At 45.6% G+C, this 26016-nt stretch overlaps 1 protein-coding gene and 1 long non-coding RNA gene across 2 annotated transcripts in view; one reads left to right on the top strand and one right to left on the bottom strand.

Moving 5' to 3' along the window:
• Positions 1–1971: 1971 nt before the first annotated feature.
• LOC135078811 (actin-binding protein WASF3) overlaps positions 1972–26016 on the bottom strand; it is a 33732-nt gene continuing 9687 nt past the window's right edge. Inside the window, exons 2-10 of the mRNA XM_063973376.1 lie at positions 19616–19779; positions 17174–17325; positions 16162–16430; positions 14761–14941; positions 13387–13518; positions 12598–12751; positions 8854–8978; positions 7728–7943; positions 1972–2247 (exon numbers count right to left, since the gene is read on the bottom strand). Coding sequence (XP_063829446.1) covers positions 2054–2247; positions 7728–7943; positions 8854–8978; positions 12598–12751; positions 13387–13518; positions 14761–14941; positions 16162–16430; positions 17174–17325; positions 19616–19737 — 1545 coding nt within the window. The 5' untranslated portion in view covers positions 19738–19779 and the 3' untranslated portion in view covers positions 1972–2053. The remainder of the gene's footprint in view (positions 2248–7727; positions 7944–8853; positions 8979–12597; positions 12752–13386; positions 13519–14760; positions 14942–16161; positions 16431–17173; positions 17326–19615; positions 19780–26016) is intronic.
• Positions 2909–3700, top strand: LOC135078813 (uncharacterized). Its single transcript, XR_010258671.1, has 2 exons — positions 2909–3422; positions 3513–3700. It is a non-coding gene; the product is annotated as an uncharacterized LOC135078813 (long non-coding RNA).

Genomic DNA, 26016 nt, shown 5'->3' with positions numbered 1-26016 from the left:
CATCCTAATCAATAAAAAGGGGAAGAGTAGATATTTTTACCGCTACATCTAACCATTTCTCATCACTATAGGGTATAAAGGTATATATTTTTGGTTTAATAGATAAATATTACCATCGTTTTCCCTTCGCACAGACTAGCTCTCGCGATAATCTCATCATTGACTGATATATAATTACATTCATTACAAATTCATTAAATCACACCGATTAATTCAAACATTAATTACAGATCGAGTTCCGTGCACCTGGTTCATTCAAAATACCTAGCTACCTTACCTAGCGCCGCCGCGTCGCGGGGCGACCTACGAAGCGATCACAATTTGCCGTGCACGAAACACGAAGACGGAGGGGACTCAAATATATTTAAGTAGATGACGCAAACGCAACACTAGCGACGCTGCGTGCGTGCAGTGCACCGAACTTGTCCAGCACAAGTTCAGTTTACTCTGACAATGGCGGGCACTTTCACACGTTCGACATAATAGTTTCAACGACTCAAAGATGCATATTCATCGAAGGCAGTGTAACTAAAATTTGATCAAGACAGTGAACGTATGCGCAAAGCTACGTCGTCCTCGTCATCAGGATCGGGACGGTCGAGCTACCCGCCAAGAGAGCCGCCTGCGTCATCTACTTAAATATTCGGTTGGACTACACGAGCGTCTCGTACTTGTCGAGCACGTGCGCCTGCGCGTGGTCGTCGCCGTGCGAGCGCGAGCGCGGGCGCGCGTCGGCGGGCGGCTTGGCGCGCGTCTTCTTGTCGTGGCCGCACGTGCACGCCACCGACGCCTGCCGCTTGAGCGTGTGCGCGCGCGCGCCCGCCCACTGCGGGTCCAGCGACTCGCTGCGGGCGTACGCCGGCCGGCGCGCGCGGCCCATGGTGGCGTGCGCGAAGCCGCCGTCCGACGCCGGCCGCGCCGTCACGCCGCCGCCGGCGCGCCGGAACGAGTCCAGCACGCGCTCCTCGATCTCCTCGATGTCCTTCTTCTTCACGAGCCAGATCTCCTCGGAGCCGCGCGTGAAGTAGCTCGAGCCCTTGCTGACGGAGTACTTCTCCTTGTTTTTTAACTTGCAAGGTTTGAGGTCGTCCGCGACGTCGGCGGGCTTCGGGCGCGCCGGGTCCGGCGACGCGACGTTGCGGAAGGCGGTGCCGTGCGACGGGAACCGGTCGGGCGCCTTGGCGCCGAGGCTCGGCGAGCGGATCGTCACTTCCACCGGCGACGCGATCGGCTTGAACTCCGGCTTGATGATGCGCTGCGGCTCCGGCTTGACCTTCTCGCCCTCGACGGAGCCGCTGTCGCTGCGCTGCCACTTGGCGATTAAATTCGCGTTGCTGTTTCGCGTCAGGCTCTGCTGGCGCTCGACCACGGTGGGGGTCTTGTCGACGGGGCTCGGGTTGTCGAGGTCGAAGGTGGCGTCCTTGAAGGGCGTGGCGGGCGGCGGCAGGTCGTCGGAGCCGAGGCGCTCGGCGCGGCGGCCGCGCACGGAGCCGGGCCGGGACATGCGGCCGGCGCTGGCGCTGGCGTCCTCGGCGGCCTTCTCGAACTTCTTGATCTTGTCGCCGACGCCGTTCGACTCCTCGTTGCTCGCGAGCGGCGGCGGCTTCTCCTCCGTCCTCCTCTCGGGTTCGGTCCGGGTCGCATCCGCGCAGTTCTCGCGCGTCGTTTTCTCCGTCGGCTCGGGGGCGACGGGCAACTTTTCAACTTTCGGCGGCTCCTTTTCCACCGACGGTTCCTTCGCGACGGGCTTCGGGTCGTCGGGCTTCGAGTCCGCCCGGGCCAGGCGGAAGGTCGACACGGGGGGCGAGGTAACGTCGACGGAGTCGGTCCTCGGCGGGAGGACGATCTCCACGCGCTGCGGCTTCGGGGGGGACGTCTTCGGGGGGGTCGTCTCAACGGGCGGGGAGACGGCCTTCCGAACGTCTCGAGCGGGTTTGGGGGGGGGCGAGTCGGTAGCGGACGGCGCGGGCGCAAGCTTGTGGGCGGGGTCAGACGCGAGTTTGTGGGCGGGGTCAGGCGCAGCGGGCGGCGGCCGGGCGCGGGCGGGCCGGCGTCACGCGCGGCTCTCGGTCCACTGGTCGGAGTCGTCGGAGTCGGAGTCGGCGCCCGAGGACGTGTCGGACAGCTCGACGGCCACGCGGCGCGCCAGGATGGAGGCGACGTCGTGGAAGGCGGGCGCGCCGCGCAGCGTGTCGTAGCGGCCCGTGTTTTCGTCGCAGCGCTTCTCCACTTTGCGCAGTTTTATGCCTGGGGACAACACGATAGAATGAAAAATCTGACAAGGATGGGTGTTTCATGGATTCGATGGTCGACTATGTCAAATGATATTCGAGTTATTTAGTTTCAAAGAAGTTATTTAGTGCACCTGAAAAGTTGCATAATTTTCTTAGACGGTGTCCCGTGTCACGACTCGCTGAATACTGCAGGGTTAAGTTATCCGAAATAGACGTAGAACGCAAGCAAGGGATGATGTTTAATCATAATCACACTCATTCGTCGTTCTTACCGCGTCGCGTCGCCTTTACCGCTAAGTCAGGACACCGCGTAACAGGCAGCTTCACATCTTGTTCAACGTAATAACTATAATCATAGCTGGGCATTAACTCGTTAATCCGTTAATCGTTAATTAACGAAGTTAACATTTCTATTAACGGATTAACTTTTAAGTTAACTTTAAAAAATGTTAACGAACTCGTTAACTTCCGTTAAATTATCCTAAGTCCGTTAATCGTTAATCCAGTAGGATAAATAGTAGGTATTTACCAAAAAGATACAGCAGGCACGCTGAAAAACGCGTTCTGACAAGTACGTTCGGGCTTCCAGAACTTCCGGAACCCAAAACAACAGTTATTGTAACCAGATCACTAACGACACTTGTTAGTATGTGTGGGACAACTCTTGCAATAGGCTAGTTGCCACTATTTTTATTATTTGATAAAACGGTTCATTACGATTATATTACACCATAAAAAAAATATGAATTTTTTTCGAAGTACCTATCCTAATATATTTTAAATTTTAAATTATATTTTATCTATACAGCCATAAACGCCGTCCGCCATGATGGTCTATTAATTATCTGTGCCGTGACGTCACTATTCTTGTAAACAATACGCGTGAATAACATAACCTTTTTATCGGAATTTAAAACCATGGCTTCGAAAGGATTACATGATAAATATAGTAATTACCACTATTGTATCGTGCGGGAATGTCAGAATACATCAATAAAGAACCTAGAGAAGTTGTGGATTAAAGTACCCAGTGATGAGAATATGCGGAACTCCTGGTTACAACTAGCTAAAAGAGATCCCGTAACTCTGTCCAGTTGAACTGCAGTGTATTTCTGTGAAGATCACTTTAATGTACGTACAATAAACTAACAGCAGATTATTTTTTCAATTTTCACTTTAAACGTTCAGGTGAGGTTATAAAATATACTAAGTCAGTCAATTTTAATTGCATGTTGATCATCATTTAAATGATTTATTCATGTAATTTGTTCGTTTCAGAATTGCCTAAGGAGGATGCTGTACCATTCTTCTGTTGAGGATAAGATTTGTGACAAAATAATGCAAGCAGAACAATGTAATCCTCACTTCACAGCTGAGCCAGAACATGCATCATGCCAAGTAGTTTCAAATTATGATCACAAGGTCACTCAAGTATCAATAATGAAACACTATAGAAGTAAGAAGGTGCAATTTAGTGCAACTCTGAAAGATGTCATATCTTCACCAATAAAGTCTACGTCCCACCAATCAACTACAAAATCTCCCAAGAAATCTACATTTAGAAGTAAATTGTCAACAAGAAGATTAGTTTTTTCAAGTGAGGAAAAATATGACAGTGATTATCATACACACCTTCTTCAGGATAGCAAATTTACAAGACTCTCATTCAATAAATTAAATGATACATACATAAAGTATTTTATTTTTATATCAGTCTATTGTACAAAATAGCTTTGTTTTATGGGTTATACTCGTATATTCATAAATTATTAAAGGGGTAAGTATTCAAAAATTAGTCTCCCCACTACGTTGTAAGAGGAACTGCTGTGCAAAATTTCAAGTTTCTTACCCTTTTATACATAAGGCAAGAGGTTATATGTTTGATAGCATTGATATTATGTCAGTCAGTCAGGTAGCTTCTTCTTTTATACTACTGGTTTTCCCATGATTTAAGTTTATTCATCTCATACTCTCTGTTTATTCAGATACAAACATCTTTCTTTATAATAATTTACACTATTAGGTAGAGTTGCCGCGAATAGTGGTTATAGCGAATAGTCGAATACCGATTAATCGCCATTCACTTTGGCGAATAGTCGAATAACTCGACATTACTATTCGACATAAAAATAATATAAAAATTTGACCAGTGATCAGTGGGAGGTTGTAGAACATCTGTTAAAGCTCTTAAAACCCTTCGAAGAGATAACAAAAATCACGAGTTCCTCATTATGCACCTATATCAGATTTGATACCTAGCACTGTTTCATTAAGCAGATACGTAATGAAAGATGCGCTGATTCAACAAACTGCACACGTTGATGATTTTAGAAAGGCGTTGATAGTAAATATGGAAGCCCGTTTTAACTTGGACGATTTATGCTTTAGGAAGACATATTACTTGTCGACATTTTTAGACCCCCGCTAAGTACAAGGACTTTTACTTTGACTCTACTCAAGTTGAACGGATCCGTAGAGCTGTGCTCAGAGAAAGTCTTAAGCTTTTTTTAGATGACGAAAATGATGATTCGGATCCAGAAACGGCATCCAAAAGGTCTCGTTCAGACAATGAAAGTGAGCATATCGATTCGGAAACTCATAAACTATTTTGGGCATGTTTTGAAGAATCATCTATAGAGCAACCTACTGAAGAGCACCCCAAGAATGCCACTGCTGAAGAAATCGCCCACTACATCGCATTAGCAAAGGCTGACAAAAAAATAAACCCATATGAATGGTGGACTCTGTGTACCAATAAGAATAGATTTCCTATATTAATTAAGCTTGCTAAACGATACTTAATCACACCAGCAAGCTCTGTTTATTCAGAAAGACTATTTTCCGAGGCAGGTTTAATTTACGAGGAAAAACGAAACCGACTTGCTCCCTAACGTGCAGAAAAAAATGTTTTTTTGCACCACAATCTGCCTCTGTTGGATTTTAAATATTAATTAAAAAGCCTAACTAATTTAATTTCATGAATATGATAGGTACAGGTACATATTACAAATAATAATTGATATTGTGTATCGTTTTATTAGGGAAAATAATAAAAATATGATTATTTTTAACTCATTAGCTTTTTTGTTCACTAAAAGTTTATTTTAGACGACTATTCGCCGAATGCCGAATAATACTAGCTATTACTCGGTATTCGACGAATATCAAAAAAATGTCGAGTAATGCCGAATACCGAATAATAGCGAGTATTCGCGGCAACTGTACTATTAGGTAAACATTAGATATGGAAACAGATTGATAGAAAAGAAAAAAAAATGTTAATATCTTACTATTCAGAGCTTAGGCAATGTGAATTAAATGTGTTTTTGAACAGAACAAGTTAATGAGTATTTTTGTCTTAATACTAGACTTACAAATGGGTAAAAATAATAAAGCTAATACTAAGAGTTAAATGATTTATTATTAAGTTACACTTTCAAATAGTTTAGGACAAATCGTCTTTTGGCCTAGTTTCATTGCAGCCGTCAACACAGACCTTGCACCAAAAATCTTTGCAACCAAAGAACCATCATGCGTTCTGCACCGACTAACTTTTTACCTCTTCATAATCTCCAACATGCTTGATAAACTGACATGATTTAATTTTTCGGTTTTTGCATTCAATTACAAATTCCTCCATAACACTGGTATCTGGTTCCGGAACCTGATGTTTTGTGCTGCCGACTTTTGAACGATTGGATTTTTTTCAGTAGCATTCTACTGATGTGCAAGATGTCTCTTCACTGCGACGATGCAACTACATTAAAAATGCAACAGCATGTTTGCAGCCCCCTGCTGCAGCTGGACAATCTTGACAAACAACATAATCTCTTCTTCTTCATCAATAACTGCTGAAACTGATACTGCTTAGAGTGCACCTTATGTTCAGGACACATTTTACATTTCACATTGTAGATTTTACTTTCCCTTTTAAGTTGAACATAACCAATTGCATCATCACCATAATATGATTCTCCTGCAGACCTGAAAAATAATATAATAGTTTAGCAATAAGTAGTTGGTCAGAGGTTAGAATACACTTATTAGTACTTATTTCCTTATTTTCAGTTAATGATGTGGTCTAAATTAAAAAAAAAGGTTGTAAATGAACTGTACTTACTTAGTTAACTTAACATTCCTTAGCTTAGCTGAGCAGAAATCAGGATTTAAAGCAAACAATTTTGCAACCATCAATGTGTCGATTTTGAGCAGATTTGTGCTTTCTGCTTTCACAAACTCAGGATCCATGATAATTTTCAATAAATGCGAACTGTACAATATTTTTATGTGAAAACAAGGCGTTTATATGAAAGACCACGAATAACCTGAAACTAGTGTTTGACGTTTTGTTGTTTACAATATTGGTGACGTAGAAACATGGCGGACGGTGTTTTCAGTCAAGAGAAAAAAAAGTAAAAAATTAACGGGTTTCAGTTGAATTTTTACAGCAATCCCTTATTTATATTTATTGAAGTTTATATATTTCGGACCCTTGTACAGAATAATATTTGAATTAAAAGTTATTATGATAAATGGTGACATGAGGCAACTAGCCTATTTAAGACCAGTTTTCCTCAACCGATTGAGCTGAAATTTGCTTATGTAGCTAAGTACGATGACAACGCAATGTTATGGTGAGTAAGTACCATTGAGTTGGTCTGATGATGGAGTCATGAGGTGGCCATAGGAACTCCTAAATGAAACGGCGGCATCGCATCGAATTTGGGTTCGTTGAATTTGTCTTTTCGAGCACTTTAGTAGGTACTGGATGATGTCCAGGGTCCTGATGATGGAGTCACGAGGTGGCCATAGGAATTTTTAAACGAAACGGTGGAAACTTATCGAGTTTGGGTTTGCTGGATTTGTCTTTTCGAGCACTTTGGTGCTAAATTGTATTGTAATTGAACCAAGGCTCTGAGATTGAGATACTACTTAAAAAACAAGCTTTTATTCTGAAATGCAGTTGTACTAAAACGAAAAAAATAATTGTACTTATGCAAGCCTAGCTTCAAATAATTTCGAAAGCTTGTAACGCAAACATAAAACAGGAATAAATTCCATGCGCTATACAAGCTTTCGAAATTATTAGAACCTTGCATACAAAATAAGTAATTTTTTTCGTTTTATTAACATGTGTTAACGGATTAACGATTAACGTTAACTTGCGTTAAATCTTGCGAAATGTAACGTTTTAACGTTTAACGAAGTTAATTTTTTTATTAACGGTTTAACGATTAACGAAGTTAACTATTTGATTAACGGTGCCCAGCTATGACTATAATTAAATAGTGCATCACTCACCGATGCGCAAGTCGGAGCGTAGATAGTCTCGGGAAGCACCTAGATTACCAGGCCATGTGGAAATCCTTGGGGGAGGAGGCCTTTGTTCGGTAGTAGACGTCTTTTGTTTTAAGTTAGTGCGGCACTCACCGTCCCGCCGTCCTCAGCCGGCGGCGACGGTTCCTAGCGGCCGGGGACTAGTGATGCACTCACCGTCCCGGATAGCCTTGAGCAGGTCGGAGCGCGGGTCGGGCTGCGGCTCGGCGGGCGGGCGCGGCGGCTTGAGGCTGGAGGCGCCGCGGGCCAGCGCGCCGGGCGACGGCGGCCGCGGCCTGTCCTCGGCCGGCGGCGGCGACGGCGGTGCCGGCGGCGCGGGCGGCGGCGGCGGCGGCGAGCACGAGCCGACTACGTCTTCTGACGACATCATTCCTGGGGAATCATCATTAATAAATAAATCTTTAAAGAACTTCACACAGCGCCATCTAGCCCTAAAGTAAGCAATTATTACACATAGTAACACCCAGACCCGTCGCCGGGAATCGAACCCGGGACTTCTCGCCTCTCGGCATAGTAGTCCGTTCTGAACCACTACACCCAATGGCCGACGAAACACATTTTAGTCATTTATTTAGTATTCACCGCAAAAGCACGACCTTCCCTAATTTAGGAGCTCCGTATTGTAAAGTATCTTGATTGCCTGATTTAAGGCTCGGTTTTCGCGGAAAGGAGTAGGGCGGAGAAGTGTCGGGTCATCAAATTTTTCTTTAGAATTTGACAGCGCGGTAGCGCGACCCCTCGAGGGGTGGAGCGCTTCTCCGCTCCACCTTGATGGAAACCGGGCTAAGTCTCAGACATTCCTATCAATTGAGACGGTGACTAACTACATATACCATCCGAGACCCGTGACATGCCATGATAAAATTGGTGTAGCATAGCTCGTAAATGAGTACTATCAACTATCATTTTCGAATCGGTAACCCAAAAAATGTGTGCATCTCAGTTCAATCGCATTTTGTAAAAAAAAAAATTTGTTGGGCCTGGGGCATTGGCATTTTGCCAGCCCTGCCACCCTGTAGTTACGCCACTGCTATCGCGGCAAGAGCGACACTGGTGGCGCCACTACAGCGATTCCTATCGCGTCTAATTTGAAGGCTCCCATTATGTTAACTGCTATATAATATTTTAAACTATTATGTTGCATTTTATGGAGAGTAAATATTTTATTTACCGTTAAAATAGATACATTGTTGCAATAAATCCCGTGAAGTGATAATTTTATGTTAACTGCTGACATGAACTACACCAGCGAAAGACAAATAAGAAGATTATAACCACTCACCGATGACAGCATGCATATGATCCAAATGCGCATCTAGCGCGGTGCGGTGTGGGGGCGAAGCTCCATTCATAAGTGGCGGGGGCGAAGCGCCTTCGGGCGGCGGGGGCGGAGGCGGGAGCGTTGATCTGAAACAGAAAAATCAACAATAAGCATAATCTACACTAATATTATAAAGAGAAAAACTTTGTTTGTTGAATAGGCTCAAAAACTACTAGACTAGTTTTAAAAATTCTTTCACCATTCGAAAGCATTATGATTATCCACGAGTAACATGGTCTAAATTTTATTTTGGAAAAAAATAGGGTTCCCTAAAATATGTAGATAATGTAGTCGACGCGCGCGAAGCCGCGGGCGGAAAGCTAGTCTTAAATATGTATTTGCGTAAAATGGGGGTACGATGTTGTAGGACTCGGCCGATACTCCCCAGATTGGCCAGACAGTAATATTCGCATATTTTTGTTCCTCAGCCGCTTCTGACCACATGGTTATAATATCATCACTGCGGTGAAATATACCTAGGAATTTAAGCGTTGTTGCGTGGGAAATAAAATTCACATTTGCTATGTACGCGACAGCGCGGTTCATCTCCACGAGTTGGCATCGAAAACAAAACACGCGCGGCGGTCACAGCGTCATGGCTAATCCGCAAGGAATTCACGAGCGAGCAGTGACAGATCGCTGAATAGGTTTAGTGCATTTTGAATCGTTTTTTCGAGTAATAAGAGTGAAATTCGCTTGCAATGGATTTCTCTAAAGCCCGGTCTGTGAGCACGTAGAATTTTGTCCAATGATCCCAAGCTGCCCATCCTTATCGCTCGCGCGTAATTATATTGCTGTCGCGACTGTGCGAAGGATGCCCGCAGTGAGTGTGTGAGCGAGACAGCAACATAATAACGCGCGAGCGATAAGGATGGGTAGCTTGGGGTCATTGGACAAAATTTTACGTGCTCGCAGACCAGACTATAGTATGTAAACGAAACGGTGCTCGACTCTGGGGCAAGCTAAATTGCACCTTATTGTTGACGATATCTGAGTAAATACAAATGAGTAGGTCATCTTCATAGAAACGCATCGAGCGCGGTTTGCGTGGATTAACGGTGAGGTGCGCTGAATTTTGTCAGTGTGTGCGTGCGCGCCGCATACGTGTTGGCGCGCTCACATACAAACCGCGCTCGGGCGTTTCTATGAAGATGACCTACTCATTTAGAATAGAATTTCTTTATTGCGGTAAATGTGGTACAAAGTAGTGATAAACAATGAATGTTCGTTTCACACATCTAACCAACGACAATTGGCATGCAACATACAGTGAAAAATTTGTATTTGTATTTACTCTGACGATATTGAGTTGAGTAGTTGAGTAGAGATGAACAAGCCTGATCTTACGCGGGCGGCGGCACGGAGGGGAGCGGGCGGGCGGGGTGACGTCACACACTGCATGCTACCTGGTGGGCGTGAGCGCGGGCGGCTGGTCGGGCGCGGGGAGGGGCGCGGGCGGGCGGGGTGACGTCACACACTGCATGCTACCTGGTGGGCGTGAGCGCGGGCGGCTGGTCGGGCGCGGGGAGGGGCGCGGGCGGGCGGGGTGACGTCACACACTGCATGCTACCTGGTGGGCGTGAGCGCGGGCGGCTGGTCGGGCGCGGGGAGGGGCGCGGGCGGGCGGGGTGACGTCACACACTGCATGCTACCTGGTGGGCGTGAGCGCGGGCGGCTGGTCGGGCGCGGGGAGGGGCGCGGGCGGGCGGGGTGACGTCACACACTGCATGCTACCTGGTGGGCGTGAGCGCGGGCGGCTGGTCGGGCGCGGGGAGGGGCGCGGGCGGGCGGGGTGACGTCACACACTGCATGCTACCTGGTGGGCGTGAGCGCGGGCGGCTGGTCGGGCGCGGGGAGGGGCGCGGGCGGGCGGGGGTGACGTCACACACTGCATGCTACCTGGTGGGCGTGAGCGCGGGCGGCTGGTCGGGCGCGGGGAGGGGCGCGGGCGGGCGGGGTGACGTCACACACTGCATGCTACCTGGTGGGCGTGAGCGCGGGCGGCTGGTCGGGCGCGGGGAGGGGCGCGGGCGGGCGGGGTGACGTCACACACTGCATGCTACCTGGTGGGCGTGAGCGCGGGCGGCTGGTCGGGCGCGGGGAGGGGCGCGGGCGGGCGGGGTGACGTCACACACTGCATGCTACCTGGTGGGCGTGAGCGCGGGCGGCTGGTCGGGCGCGGGGAGGGGCGCGGGCGGGCGGGGTGACGTCACACACTGCATGCTACCTGGTGGGCGTGAGCGCGGGCGGCTGGTCGGGCGCGGGGAGGGGCGCGGGCGGGCGGGGTGACGTCACACACTGCATGCTACCTGGTGGGCGTGAGCGCGGGCGGCTGGTCGGGCGCGGGGAGGGGCGCGGGCGGGCGGGGTGACGTCACACACTGCATGCTACCTGGTGGGCGTGAGCGCGGGCGGCTGGTCGGGCGCGGGGAGGGGCGCGGGCGGGCGGGGTGACGTCACACACTGCATGCTACCTGGTGGGCGTGAGCGCGGGCGGCTGGTCGGGCGCGGGGAGGGGCGCGGGCGGGCGGGGTGACGTCACACACTGCATGCTACCTGGTGGGCGTGAGCGCGGGCGGCTGGTCGGGCGCGGGGAGGGGCGCGGGCGGGCGGGGTGACGTCACACACTGCATGCTACCTGGTGGGCGTGAGCGCGGGCGGCTGGTCGGGCGCGGGGAGGGGCGCGGGCGGGCGGGGGTGACGTCACACACTGCATGCTACCTGGTGGGCGTGAGCGCGGGCGGCTGGTCGGGCGCGGGGAGGGGCGCGGGCGGGCGGGGTGACGTCACACACTGCATGCTACCTGGTGGGCGTGAGCGCGGGCGGCTGGTCGGGCGCGGGGAGGGGCGCGGGCGGGCGGGGTGACGTCACACACTGCATGCTACCTGGTGGGCGTGAGCGCGGGCGGCTGGTCGGGCGCGGGGAGGGGCGCGGGCGGGCGGGGGTGACGTCACACACTGCATGCTACCTGGTGGGCGTGAGCGCGGGCGGCTGGTCGGGCGCGGGGAGGGGCGCGGGCGGGCGGGGTGACGTCACACACTGCATGCTACCTGGTGGGCGTGAGCGCGGGCGGCTGGTCGGGCGCGGGGAGGGGCGCGGGCGGGCGGGGTGACGTCACACACTGCATGCTACCTGGTGGGCGTGAGCGCGGGCGGCTGGTCGGGCGCGGGGAGGGGCGCGGGCGGGCGGGGTGACGTCACACACTGCATGCTACCTGGTGGGCGTGAGCGCGGGCGGCTGGTCGGGCGCGGGGAGGGGCGCGGGCGGGCGGGGTGACGTCACACACTGCATGCTACCTGGTGGGCGTGAGCGCGGGCGGCTGGTCGGGCGCGGGGAGGGGCGCGGGCGGGCGGGGTGACGTCACACACTGCATGCTACCTGGTGGGCGTGAGCGCGGGCGGCTGGTCGGGCGCGGGGAGGGGCGCGGGCGGGCGGGGTGACGTCACACACTGCATGCTACCTGGTGGGCGTGAGCGCGGGCGGCTGGTCGGGCGCGGGGAGGGGCGCGGGCGGGCGGGGTGACGTCACACACTGCATGCTACCTGGTGGGCGTGAGCGCGGGCGGCTGGTCGGGCGCGGGGAGGGGCGCGGGCGGGCGGGGTGACGTCACACACTGCATGCTACCTGGTGGGCGTGAGCGCGGGCGGCTGGTCGGGCGCGGGGAGGGGCGCGGGCGGGCGGGGTGACGTCACACACTGCATGCTACCTGGTGGGCGTGAGCGCGGGCGGCTGGTCGGGCGCGGGGAGGGGCGCGGGCGGCGCGGGCGGCGGCACGGAGGGGCGCGGGCGGCGCGGGGTGCCGCAGGCGCTGCCGCCGTATATCGGCTCGTTGACCGAACCGTACGGGCTCTCTTCTTGCACTGAAAGGAATAATACATATTATAAGAACTTCGAAAAGTCAAGTTTCCTGACTGACAAAAATAACTGCTCAAAAAGGTGAATTTAAAATTGTAGCAAATATTTTTTCTCTTTTCAAATACGTTTTATGGATGGTAGCGCTTTACCGAGTCAGTGTTTGAGATATGAGAGCAGCACGGGAAGGTAATTTTGTGACGTCAAACGTCAGCGAGATTTCAAAGTTTCTTCAGATTTTTATACCCTCGACAGTACACAACATGGACCCACCAGTGGGTTCCTATAACCATTATAGCGGTGGGACAACGGTTAATAGGGGAATCTGTCATTGTCACCCCTCCCGTGCCACTCCCATACCTTAGCCACTGACTCAACTAAACGCTAGATCTATAAAAGGTGATTAAAAATGTCCATGCCTCGTGTCTTTTACACTTGACAGATTTGACAAAGCATAGATTCGGATATATGAGAAAAAATTGCAGAAAGTGGCTCATCAAATGATGTTTCAAAAGCTTGATTCTAGCATCAATTGATTCCATTTATTATTTAACCTGATTACCATCTTGAACGTAATAATCTCATGTATTCACATTCACATATTACCGTAATTTTAGAATAATAATTATTTCAGAAATCTCACCGTGCCCATTCCCAGTGAGCCTCGGTTGCCTGTTCTGCTGTTTCTCGATTTCGATGGAGTTGGGCCGCGCGGGCTGCGCCGACGGCGGCCGGTTCTGAGGCGTCTTGTAGTTGCCGTCCGGGACACTTGTGTCTGGGGAATAAGGTTCATTTTACTGTAGTGCTAAAAGACGGTGGGTTTTGTTTTGTGACGTAGTTGCTGTTCGGGACGCTTGTGTCTGGGGAATAAGGTTCATTTTACTGTAATGCTAGAAAGCGGTAATTTTTATTTTTGGTCTTGTAGTTGCTGGCCGGGACGCTTGTGTCTGGGGAATAAGGTTCATTTTACTGTAGTGCTAAAAGACGGTGGGTTTTGTTTTGTGACGTAGTTGCTGTTCGGGACGCTTGTGTCTGGGGAATAAGGTTCATTTTACTGTAATGCTAGAAAGCGGTAATTTTTATTTTTGGTCTTGTAGTTGCTGGCCGGGACGCTTGTGTCTGGGGAATAAGGTTCATTTTACTGTAGTGCTAAAAGACGGTGGGTTTTGTTTTGTGACGTAGTTGCTGTTCGGGACGCTTGTGTCTGGGGAATAAGGTTCATTTTACTGTAATGCTAGAAAGCGGTAATTTTTATTTTTGGTCTTGTAGTTGCTGGCCGGGACGCTTATGTCTGGGATATAAGGTTCATTTTACTGTAATGCTTGAAAGTGGACTTCTGTTTTTGTGTGGGTGGGTAAGATGAGCGTTGATCCCAGTTCGTGTAGGAAAGAAGTAGATCGAGGTTTCCCTTCGAAGCCTGGTATACACCAAGCTGCAAAGTGAAAGGTGCCTCCTTCTGTGATTAACTCATATTCTTGCCATCCTTCTTGTTGAGCACGTAAGCACCCTAAGACGGCTCAGTAAACTTAACATTTGAGTTGTGTTGATAATCGTATGAGCCGTGTGGTACCGGCAGAGTAAAATAGAACCATCCACTCTTCCCATGTACGTCATAACATTGGGCATTCCCAACCCGTATAACCAGTGCAGCAGTGTGGGTAGTGTAGACCAAATCGTCCATTTGCCTTCGATGAATTAGATAGGGTTGTTCTCCTGCAGTGGAGAGTAAATGACCTGGGGATGATGATTTTGATGACGAATGATGATGGTGAAGGAAGATGGATGACGTTGATGATGTTGGTGATGATGATAGACCTATTCTATTATTTGGCTCTGGTAAATTATACAGGGTTGTACTCCAGCAGTAGATTACTAAAACACCTGCTAGAACTAAAATGCGCGCCGTGATAACTTTTATCGACGTCAAAATTTATGGGCAAAATCGATAAAATGGCGTGATAACCGCTTATCGCGGCGCGCATCTTAGGCCTACTGATGATGATGATGATATACGTACAGATGTACACGGGGTCCGGCTTGGCGTGGTCGGGCTCGAGCTGCTTGAGTTGCGCGGGCGCCATGATGTGCTCGCCGCGCGTCACCGCCGCCGCCTTCTGTCGCTCGCGCGTCGAATGCGGGGCCCGCACGCGTCTGGTGCCGCGGGAATCCGCGCCGCCGCCGCTTCGTGGCGCACGCACCTGGTAATGACGTCACATTATAGTGAGGAGCACTACTTCGCAAAAATATAGAGCAATTTACTAGAAAGAGTGATTTACACAAGTTCAATACAAGAAACAAAAATAAACTTGCCGTTCCAAATTTCAGACTGCACAAGATTGGTAATTCATTTATAGGGAAATGTATTAAACTTTTCAATAAATTACCACAAACTGTTGTAGAATTGCCCATTCATAAATTTAAAGCACATATCAAAAGCACCTTAATGAAAAAGGGCTACTATAAAGTTGATGATTATATAAAAGATAAAAATGTTTGGAATGTTTAACTACCTAGCTCGCATCAATACTTATGACTATAATTTGTATATTTTAAAGACTGTAAAACCTTGAAAAGGAGGCTGGCAATAGTGACTGAGTTTCTTGCGCTGCTTCTTCTCAGCACTGGCCCATTTATTGTCCCGAAACAGTGGTAGGGTTAATATTGGGACGTGTAAAAGCGCTTTTTTAAAGCCTATTTGCAAAAATAAATGAATTTTATGAATTTTATTTTTAATTTTTACTGAGGCTACGTTCAGAGGACTTAGTGTGAGTTCACATCAAAATGCGTCACTAGTGAGCGCGTAAAAAAATATATGAAATTTTAGTTCTTGAAAGTTTCCGCTAGGGACGCTGTACAATCCGTCATACATTTAATGTCACTTTTTTACGCAGTCGACATCGAATGCATTTGACGTAAACTCACACTACGCTCTCAGATGGGAACATTTCGACACACGTTTTCATGTGGCTGCGTCTACACCGGACGATTCACCGCCGTCCGATTCAAACTTTGACCATGCTCCTAGACCTGTGTTCAGATGGAAACATTTTGAGGCACGTTTACCAATAGCTGGGTCCACCGGACTCTCCTATCGCTCCGATCGCGCGCGGTACTTTAGACACACGGTCTAATGTGGACGGAAAGTGGTAGATCGTCTGGTGGGGTGCCGGCTAATCGAGCGTCTAACTCTAGACGTCTTATAATCACGTATGCACGCGAGTCAATGTAGTTAACGCAGCACTTAAAGATCAACGTTATTTGTGAGCCCTGACTAGGGTACATACATGGAAGAGTACAGTTTCATAAATTCAACATCTACACGTAATAGTAAGTAGCATAAAAAATTAAACCTATGGAAGTATGACACATACTATTAGTATTCTTAGGGTCAACCAAGAGAACTAGTGAAACAACATACCTTCTTCCCCCTATCGTGCTGGATCCTCTCAGTGTCTTGCAGCATCTCCCTACGCCACAGCTCGAAGAAGTAGTCGGGATCCGTATAGAACTTTCTCGCGTCCCGTCCGTCGTCCCGGAATTCGTTTAGCCTCTCCAACGGAGGCGGACGGTCGCATCGCGCATATGTCGCCAACATGGCCGACGGCATAGAGTTGCGCGAGAATAGTTGCTGCTGGAACGCCCGCGAGGAACGGAACGCCTTCCGCATTTGAATGTCTTGGAGGGACACTGAAAAAAAATATTCATATTAGCATAGTCTTTTGTTTTTGGTTGATTTTTATAAACATTTTCAGCACTGTCTTTTGTTAGTCCTGTGCTATACCAGGTCAGGTCTATAGGTGTTCAGGTGATAGGTAGAATACCTAATCATCTCTAACTACACATAGGATGTAATGAATGAGTGTGAAAGTAAATTAAATTAACCTTTGATAAACTTTAGATTGAAATAATAATTATGTTTAGTCAAACTTAACAAAGGTATTGGGTGTGAAGAGGAAATGAAATAAGGAAATACACAATCGTACTGATTCAGCCAAATCAAATCATAACAACAAATATTCCCACTTCCTGCCGCATTTAACGCGCTCAAATCTGGGAGCAAAATATGAATCCCAAGTTTTGGTTAAAAATATTAGTATTGAATCAACCAACTAAGTAATTTTTTGTGAAAAATACACAGCGGATTTTTACTAGTCGTCTATTATCTCTCATCACACCCAAACTGAATCGTATTGGAAAAGACGATTTTCGAAAGAACCCCACTAGGAATGGAAACAATCTGACACCCGTATTCACAAACGATACTTGCTTAAGTGAAACAGCAACGCATTAGGTTTGCACTCACTCAAGGTATTTGAGACCCTGTGAGTCCACGCGCGCTGTTAGACCTCATAGTAATGTTTGTGAATATCGGTGTTAGAACCGCTTAATTCAAAGGTCAATTTTATCTAGTGACCATAAAATAAATGTACCTTCTTCGACCCCAGAGTCCAACTGCGTGACCTTGATAGCGAGCCGGTCTATCCTGGCCTGCAGCACGTTCGTCCTTTCGGCCAGGTTCGTCGCCTCTCGCGTCAGCTCGCCGAACATATCCTCTGCATGCTTGGATAAGGAAGACAGTTGCCTGGAATCAGAGTGTCAATGTCATTCAAGGTCAACCTATTATAAAAATTAAGTATATTTATATCTGATTTCTTGTACCCATAGTACAAGCTTTGCTTAGTTTGGGACTAGAGAGGCAGTGTAAAATGTTAAAAGATATTTTATTCATCATTTCAAACTGCTGAATATATGCCTCCATTATTATGTGCCACTGTTATGTCTATATGTAATTGCCTGTATTTATGTGATGTCCATTGTAATAAATGTATCTTTCTTTCTTTCCTCCCTCAATGACTTCTATATTGGCTGCATCGAGGGCGTTCCTGCTACCTTTATGAATGAGGTCTGTCCATCTTGTGGTCAACGCATTAGCCAGTTTAATCACATAATGGTAAACATTTAAAGCATCATTCAATGAGGGTTTTCACGAATGAAAGATCCGCTAGATGGCGGGACGTGGATGTGGGGTCTGACTGCTGCGTGATTGGTGGATTTTGACATATCTGTCAATGTCATGTCAAAAGTAACCAATCATGCAGCATTTGGACCTCGCGTCTACGTATTGCCATCTGGCGGATTTTTCATTCGTGTAAACCCTCATTTCTACAGGAGAGTTGAGTGTAACAGTGACATAAAACAAGTAAAAACGTTTGTATCTGCAGTCTGAATTTGCCAATTGAGTGTGGGGGAACACTTAGCAATGTTAGAGCCAGTTCTTATAATTGTGTTTTGATCCATATAAGACATCAAGGTGAGATTGAGGTTAAACACGGACTGTAAGACCTAGTACCACAGAATAATAATCTAGTACATTCAAAATTGATTCTAACAAGACTTGTTTTGATGAAACTGACTATAACAAAATGGATATGTCAATTAAAAACTACTGTTTTTGGAAAAAAGACTGGAAACTTGTACAGCAGCTAGATTATATTGTGCAATAAAATAATCCAAAAGTACCTAATTGTGCACTTATGGAATCATTGTATGCTTCAATGCATAAATCATTATTATAATTAAATCCTTCATTAATAAATCCAAAAACTTTCTAGTTATAATTTTATCTTCTTAAATGATTTTAATGGTTGCGATTCAATAATGATTTTCATTAAGTTTTATTTGTTTTTTTTTTTCTATTTCTGATAATAATTACATGTCCAGCTAAACTTCCGTAAGTTACGTGAAGGTGTAAACATGTACCTACTAATGATTTATTAATAATGGATTTAATTTATAATAAATTTTCTGTTATACAATATTTCATATAAGACTGCCACATAAACAAAATGATATTATTACCTACCTACTTTAATTTGCTGTGAAAATGTAAATCTGTGTTCGTAACTAGTTGATTTTAATGAAGCATAATGAACAACATGAATATCATTAGCACATATAAGTATACTTAAGTAGGTACATAAGTTTTGTAACCTCATTTTCCAAAGTTTTCTACAAACCCCAGTGAATTGTGGAACAAAATAAACTGATTGGCTGCTTGTTTGTGCCAAAGAATTGTTGAATTGTTTAAGTAAAGGAATCAGGACAATAGTATTATGGATACAATTATTAATGAATAAATCCGCTGTCTCATAACTCACGAGATTATCAGGGCATTTACTGGGTCACCTCGAAGCTGGGGAAGCGATAAAATTGGTACACTTATCTCGCATCGCGATGCTTGAGCGAACCGCACGCGGCTATACACTATTGTTTTTGCTCAGTGCCACTAGCTCGCTCTATATGCGCCGAACATAGAAGATGTTCTTTAATGCCTTCTCGTATGATTGTGTTGATGACAGATAAGATTTCCATCATTCGTTCATTTTGACAATTAACCTGACATTGCTGTTCGGGGATGTCCCCACATACTATTTTAGCTGCTGCCTCTATCGCCTCATTCAGTAATTTAGTCTTCTCTCTAATTTACCGACAGCAAATGGAGGATTTATTCAACACTCCCCACGCTGGCCAGACGGCCTGATGTTTTCAACTTGCTCCCTTAGCCCGCCTTACGTCATCCAAGAGTCGGGGTGGTCCTATTCTACTAGTCTGCTGGAGTGTTAACGAGGGTTCTATAGTGACGAGCTCAAGCTCACAAAGTACTGGTTTATGGTTGCTCCAGGCCAAATGGATGGACCTCAATCACTCTGGTACAACAGCTGCTACTTCGTACCTGACAGTGTTAGCGAGTGTCCCATTAGTGACGACCTCGAGCTCGGACGGGACGGGCAGCCTTTCGGGGACGTTGCCCCGGGACACGTGGACTTGTCCCACGCACCCTTACAGTTGCTGCTTCAACTACTATGTAGTACCTGACAGTGTTAGCGAGTGTCCCATTAGTGACGGCCTCGAGCTCGGACGGGACGGGCAGCCTTTCGGGGACGTTGCCCCGGGACACGTGGACGGGCTCCACGCAGCGCTTGGGCAGCGGCATGGCTGCGCGCGCGCTGACACCGCGGCTACCTCTCTCGCATTACTGCAATAGAAAAGCGACATTAACTTTTACTTGCGCGACTGAAACTCGATCAACCAAACAGCGAGTCGACACCTTCGTTACCCAATTAGAAATATTATTTCCAATTTGAACTAAAACTGTCTGCTCATGACATCTAAATTACTTCTATTATCAAGCAGCAGTCAGTAACATAAATAAACATAACGGTATGATGATTTATTGACAGTACAATGAAAACAAACAATAGATTACTCGTGATAGTAAACATTTTCATGCGGTTCAATACAGTGCCAATACAGAATGTGTGTATTTTAATTCCGTTAACTGAAACATTTGCGAGCTAAAATAACATATCATCAATATAGACTTGCTCAGTTCGAAGCAGCAACTTGCAAGGAATCTTTTACTTTCTTCACCTGTTTTAAAGGCTTATGGGTAAACCAATACGCATGATTGCAATCCCTACACCCGGGCGATTCTTTCCGCGTTTTCGCTGCGTTCCGTCACTCGTTCCTAGTACGTAATTACAATTAACAGCGAATTAGCCTGCCCGTTCGCCGTGACGACGCCATGCGTGAATACACTGGAAGTAAGAATGAGGATCAGTACTGTTGTAGAAAATTCATTAAAACTAGTATCTACGTTAATCTTTAAGACATAAGAAAGATATATCTTTTTGAATTATCCAAATCGGAGCATTACTTACGAAGATATTAAGTAATAAACATAGGCCGTTTTTGCCGCTAAAAGTCAACGTACGCAGGGCCGCGTGACGTCACTATATCCGAATCGAGCGCAGCCGGCGTACTATTGGGATGGAAAATATTTTTTTCCAGCTAAACTATCAGTTTTAGAAAAAAACTTTTAAAAACATTTATTCATCAAAATAAAGTAACCTATTCGACCAGTAATTTTTAAAAATAAAAATTGTGAAAAATAAGTATTGCTATGTCCAAAAACCACATTTTCATAGGATTCGATGCAATGCGGAGACGCGGTTGGGGTGAGTGTAACTTAATGATTGTTTGTATTGAACATAATAATACATAATATGATGCTAATAATACCCAGTTTCTGGCCTGGAGGGGGGGGGGGGGGATAAGCCATACCCAGCTTATAGCCTGGGGGGAGGGGCAAGCCTTACCCAGCTTCTGGCCTTGGTGGGAGGGGGGGAGAGGCAAGTCATACCCAGTTTCTGGCCTGGGGGGGGGGGGGGGGGGGGGGGGGTGTAAGTCATACCCAGCTTCTGGCCGAGGGGGGAGTCATACCTAGCTTATGCTTATTGACTGGGGGAAGGGGCTAGCCTTACCCAGCTTCTGGCCTGGGGGAGGGGGGGGGGTCAAGTCATAACCAGTTTCTATGGGCTGGGGTAGGGGCTAGCCTTACCCAGCTTCTGGCCTGGGGGGAGGGGGGGGGGGGTCAAGTCATACCCAGTTTCTGGCCTGGGGGGGGGTATGTAATACCCAGCTTCTGGCCGAGGGGGAGTCATACCCAACTTATGCTTATGGGCTGGGGGGAGGGGCTAGCCTTACCCAGCTTCTGGCCTGGGGGGAGGGGGGTCAAGTCATACCCAGCTTCTGGCATTTTTGGCATGGGGGGGGGGGTGTCATACCCAGCTTCTGGCCGAATGGGAGTCATATCCAGCTTATGCTTATGGTCTGGGGGAGGGGCAAGCCTTACCCAGCTTCTGGCCTGGGAGGAGGGGGAGGGGGTCAAGTCATACCCAGTTTCGGGCCTGGGGGGGGGGTAAATCATACCCAACTTCTGGCCGAGGGGGAAGTCATGCCCAGCTTATGACCTGGGGAGAGGAGGGGGGCGGGGGAGTCATACCCAGCTTCTAGGCTAAGATTAAATAGATTTCCAGGAGGGAGCAGCTGTCCTTTCCTGCAGCAGCTGGCCCGCCCATGGGAACGGCGAATAGATAGGTAGGTACGTAGGTTTATCTCAGAAAAACTAAATAACAGGTAGGTATTGCGTGTACATCGAAATGATCTTCATAGCAATGTCTTGTAGCCTAGGCAGAGTGTATCTGCCTCAGCTATACCTTATTGTTAGAAGTAAATAAATTAATACTTATACATTTTTATATTTTACTTGGAAGAAGACAACACTTATGAACACTTTATTTGAATAAATCGCCAAATATACCACCGCGGAGAACCCAATCGCGTCTCTGCGTTCCATTGAATCGTATGAGCGTATGGATTTTTTTGCGTTATTTTTCACAATTTCTATTTTTTAAAATTACCTATCGATAGCTTACTTTATTCTGATGAATAAATGTCATTACAAGTTTTTCTCTAAAACTGATAGTTTGGCTAGAAAAAAATATTTTCTATCCACGCAGTACGCCGGCAGCGTTCGGATCGGATATAGTGACGTCATCGTCCCCGCGCCGGGCGGTCAGTGAACTTTTTTAGTAATTTGGCCATAACTTCGTCAATTTTTGTCGTAGAACAAAAATTTTTGGACTGTGTATTAAGGATTTCTTAGCCCTATAAATCTGCATTCACAGCTAAAAATCGAAATGATCCTCATTGGGTTTTCGTTCCGTTATCTGCCATTCCGTTGATAACGATTATAATTTTAGCGCACCCAAACTGTTGTGTTGATTATACGCTGGCAACGACTTAGTACATATTAACTCTGTTATGTTTGAGTCACAGAATATAATGTACTCATTACTTTGGATTGATACACTAATATTTTATCTATGTCCTCGAACTTTTCTTGTCATCTTACATGACCATGTCTAATTATTTTATTCTAATTTCGATTGTAATGAAGCAAATTATGAGGTTTTTGATTATATCACACACAAGAAATATTTTTGTGGTATTCTCAACAATTTTAAATAACAATTTAACTTTGTACAAGGAAAAACAATTGTTTTGTACGCGGCGTAATTAATGACTCAATACTGTCAATCAATGGCAATATAAAAATACTTTAAAATTCTTTGTTATTTTCACAAAAGTTAGAAATCGGCGTTAATTATTTTTTTTAAAGTCCGACAGAAACAGGCACACACTAATAATTAGAATGCGATTCCAATTGATTTGCTAGCTCATGGTTATTACTGTGTGTCACATATTAGAATAGAATAGCCCAAATAGCTCGTATCGCTTTCAAGCTTCACTACTCATTGTCCACCTCATAAAATGATGATCAGTCAATTAATTCCATCTTGGCATGCACAAGGCCTATTGGCGACTAAAGTCACACAGTGCCTATTCCTATTAAGGTAAGGTTCAATTTTCAGCCACATTAAGAGCTGGTTATAAATGCCTTATGCCCATTGTTTTAAAGATGAATAGTGATGTAAGAACAATATGGCACAGGCGGAATGACATTAAGCGAATGGCACAGGTTATAATGTCAGTGGCGCGCCATTCTATCGGCCGTGCCAAATCAAAACACAGTAATTGAACAGATCTGTTGGGCAATAAGGCTGAGTGGCACCACCTTATTTTAACCGTAACAATAACCAGTGCTTTTTGTATGGAGTTTGACAGAAATCTGACGTTTGTCAAAGTTAAAGTAAGACGGTGCAACCCAGCCTTAGGCTACAGCTAACTGTACGTAACAGCTGGGTGTAGCAAATCAAACGACTTTATTCTAGACTTGCATGCGCTTTTGATTTGTAAGAATTCGCGAACAGTTAAGTATTGTTTCTCAGTGCGGATTGGTAGAGTTAAATCGAAAAGTGATTGTTACTTCTCACGTCATCCTTTCAAGGATATTACTTTTAAAGTACTACCACAGAATAATAATAAGTACTACGTACAGAAGTTTTACTTCGCGAAGGTATTTAAAAAAAAATATGCTCAATGTCATTAACAATATGGTGTAATTTAGCCTGTCCAAGAGTCAAGCACCATTTTGTTGACAAACGTCAGTGATCGGCACTGCGCCGAAGCTATAGGGCTGACTTCGGTAAAATGATGTGACGTGAGGTGCCAAACTGCGGAAAATGGCGGAGGAAATACATGATTTAGCATGAATTATCATGAATAATATTAACTACTTATTTACCTCTCAGTGTCTTGGGGCAACTTAAAAAAGTACATTCTGTGTTTTTATTATTATTTAGGCAGTTAAATACTGCACAGTATTTAGTACACCATTTTCTTTATTTTCTTCAATCATACACAAGAATACGCGTGCGTGAGTCAATGTTCGCTCGTATGTGAGGCCTTGTCGAATAGTATCCTGTAGGTGGGCCATCGTGCGTGTTTTGTTTTCGATGTAAACTCGCGGGGATGAACAGGCCTGGTACTACTCTTAGTACTGTCACAGTATTACATAAAGGAGTACAAAAATATTAGTAGAAGTTTAATATTTATCAACGCGTCTCCGAATAAGAAAGCGACTTCCTCACATACTCGACTGAAAGGCTGCATTTGCATGCGAAAGGCGTTCCTCATAGTATACAACTAAACAATAATTGACATCACCGGCATACGTAAGCGCACTTACGTCATTTATCTAGTTGTTTGAACTTCACGACCTTTAACAAATTCCATCGGGAGTTATGTACTTACTTAATTAACGATTAACACCGCGAGACAATTAAAATATTAAAATTAGACAATGTTAGGAAATGTACAATTTGACAATTATTTATCTATCGTCTGGCTGTTCTAGTGTAACGGACATGCGATTTAATTAGGTTTAATTAATTAGATCAACACTAGATGAGACAAACTATCACGGACTTAATTTTCAATTGTGTCTGAACATTCCGAATATTAATAATCTAACATCTTCTAGTTACCTAGGCAATGAAACAATCTAGGTACATTGAACAGAGCTATTTTCAGAGCATGACGTCCAAACCAGCGCGTCCTGCTTCTGATAAGATTATCCTGACAATATGCTAAACGTTGCGATTTGATCGCTCGCGAGGAAACTCATTTTAAATTAAAAACAGAAACAGTCTATCATTAGGCACATAATAAGCATTATCCTTGTTACACAAGTTAGTAGTTGGTATACTTGGTAATTTAGTATTTTTTTATGAAAACTTGCAAAAGTAGTCTAGCGAAGGCAGAGTGTGAAGAAAAAGGGATAAATTCTCAAATCGATTGTTTTTCGCTGGAAAAGCAAGGAGGTATTTTATCTTGGGAGCACATACCAGAAAATTACCAAATTGCTGTTGTCATCAGAATTAAACTGTATTTTTTTTTTAATTATTATTATTATTCTGTCTAATGGCTTCAATGGTGCAAATTTGAAGCACATGGAATGATTTAGGACTGATTTTCAACCATCGGATAACTTTTAACTGAAGAATAAGTTTTGGCACATTGACAGTTTCAGTATGGGAAATCCGTCAAAATGACATTCTTCAGTTAAAATATAACTGACGATTGAAAAATCAGCCCATAATGTACCTATATGTAACATTATATCAAATAAGAACTACTCTGTAACCACCTATTTAAGGCAAATCAATTATGTATTATTTATTTATTTATTTATTATGTATAAATGGGACTACGGGAGCAAAGAAAGCAGACGGTGTGGGCGTCAACGAGACACGTCGTCATGTGTGGGTGGCAACAAATTGACACTTCCGTCGAGTTAATGCAATCGAACGGTCGTGCACGCGGAAACCGCAATGTACGTGTATACCCTACCGACTGACTGGTGTATTAATATCATAACAAATTAATAACAATGCCGAAAATGTTTACACCTGCAGAAAAAGAGTCAATAACAACGACAAGCGAACTTCGGAATTTGACACCACCATCCACCAATCATCAATTGACGTACTTTTATGAACTGTCAAAACGAAACTCCCCCATACATTTTACAAGCCGAAGACGTCACTATTTGACTAACTTTTTCAACTACTACAAAGCAACCAAAAATCCTTATTTACAGTAGATTTTTAAGACCAGAATGAAGTGTTTTAAAAAAAGTTGTGCTTTAGAATTATCGGTGAATGGTGTCAAACACCCAATTGGCATTCTTACCAAATAAACAGGAAATGAAAAGTCAGATACTTTTATACGTCATTATTTATCGTATTCAGTTTTTTATAAACACGAAATACCTAGAAGTTTCATGAATAAAAATAATGATACAATGACACGATGAAATGATTTCACATTATTAAGGCCGGCAAGTCTAGTAGCAGTTTTTCCGGATTACAGCACGTCAAGCTAAGCTCTAAAATAAAAGCGACTTTTCAGCAATAAAATAATGTCTGTATATTCTGAAATACAAATTTTTGCACAACTATATGCT

This window comes from Ostrinia nubilalis, chromosome 15 (assembly GCF_963855985.1).
Source record: "Ostrinia nubilalis chromosome 15, ilOstNubi1.1, whole genome shotgun sequence".
Lineage (NCBI taxonomy): Eukaryota > Metazoa > Arthropoda > Insecta > Lepidoptera > Crambidae > Ostrinia > Ostrinia nubilalis.
This window is presented reverse-complemented; position numbering and strand designations above follow the sequence as displayed.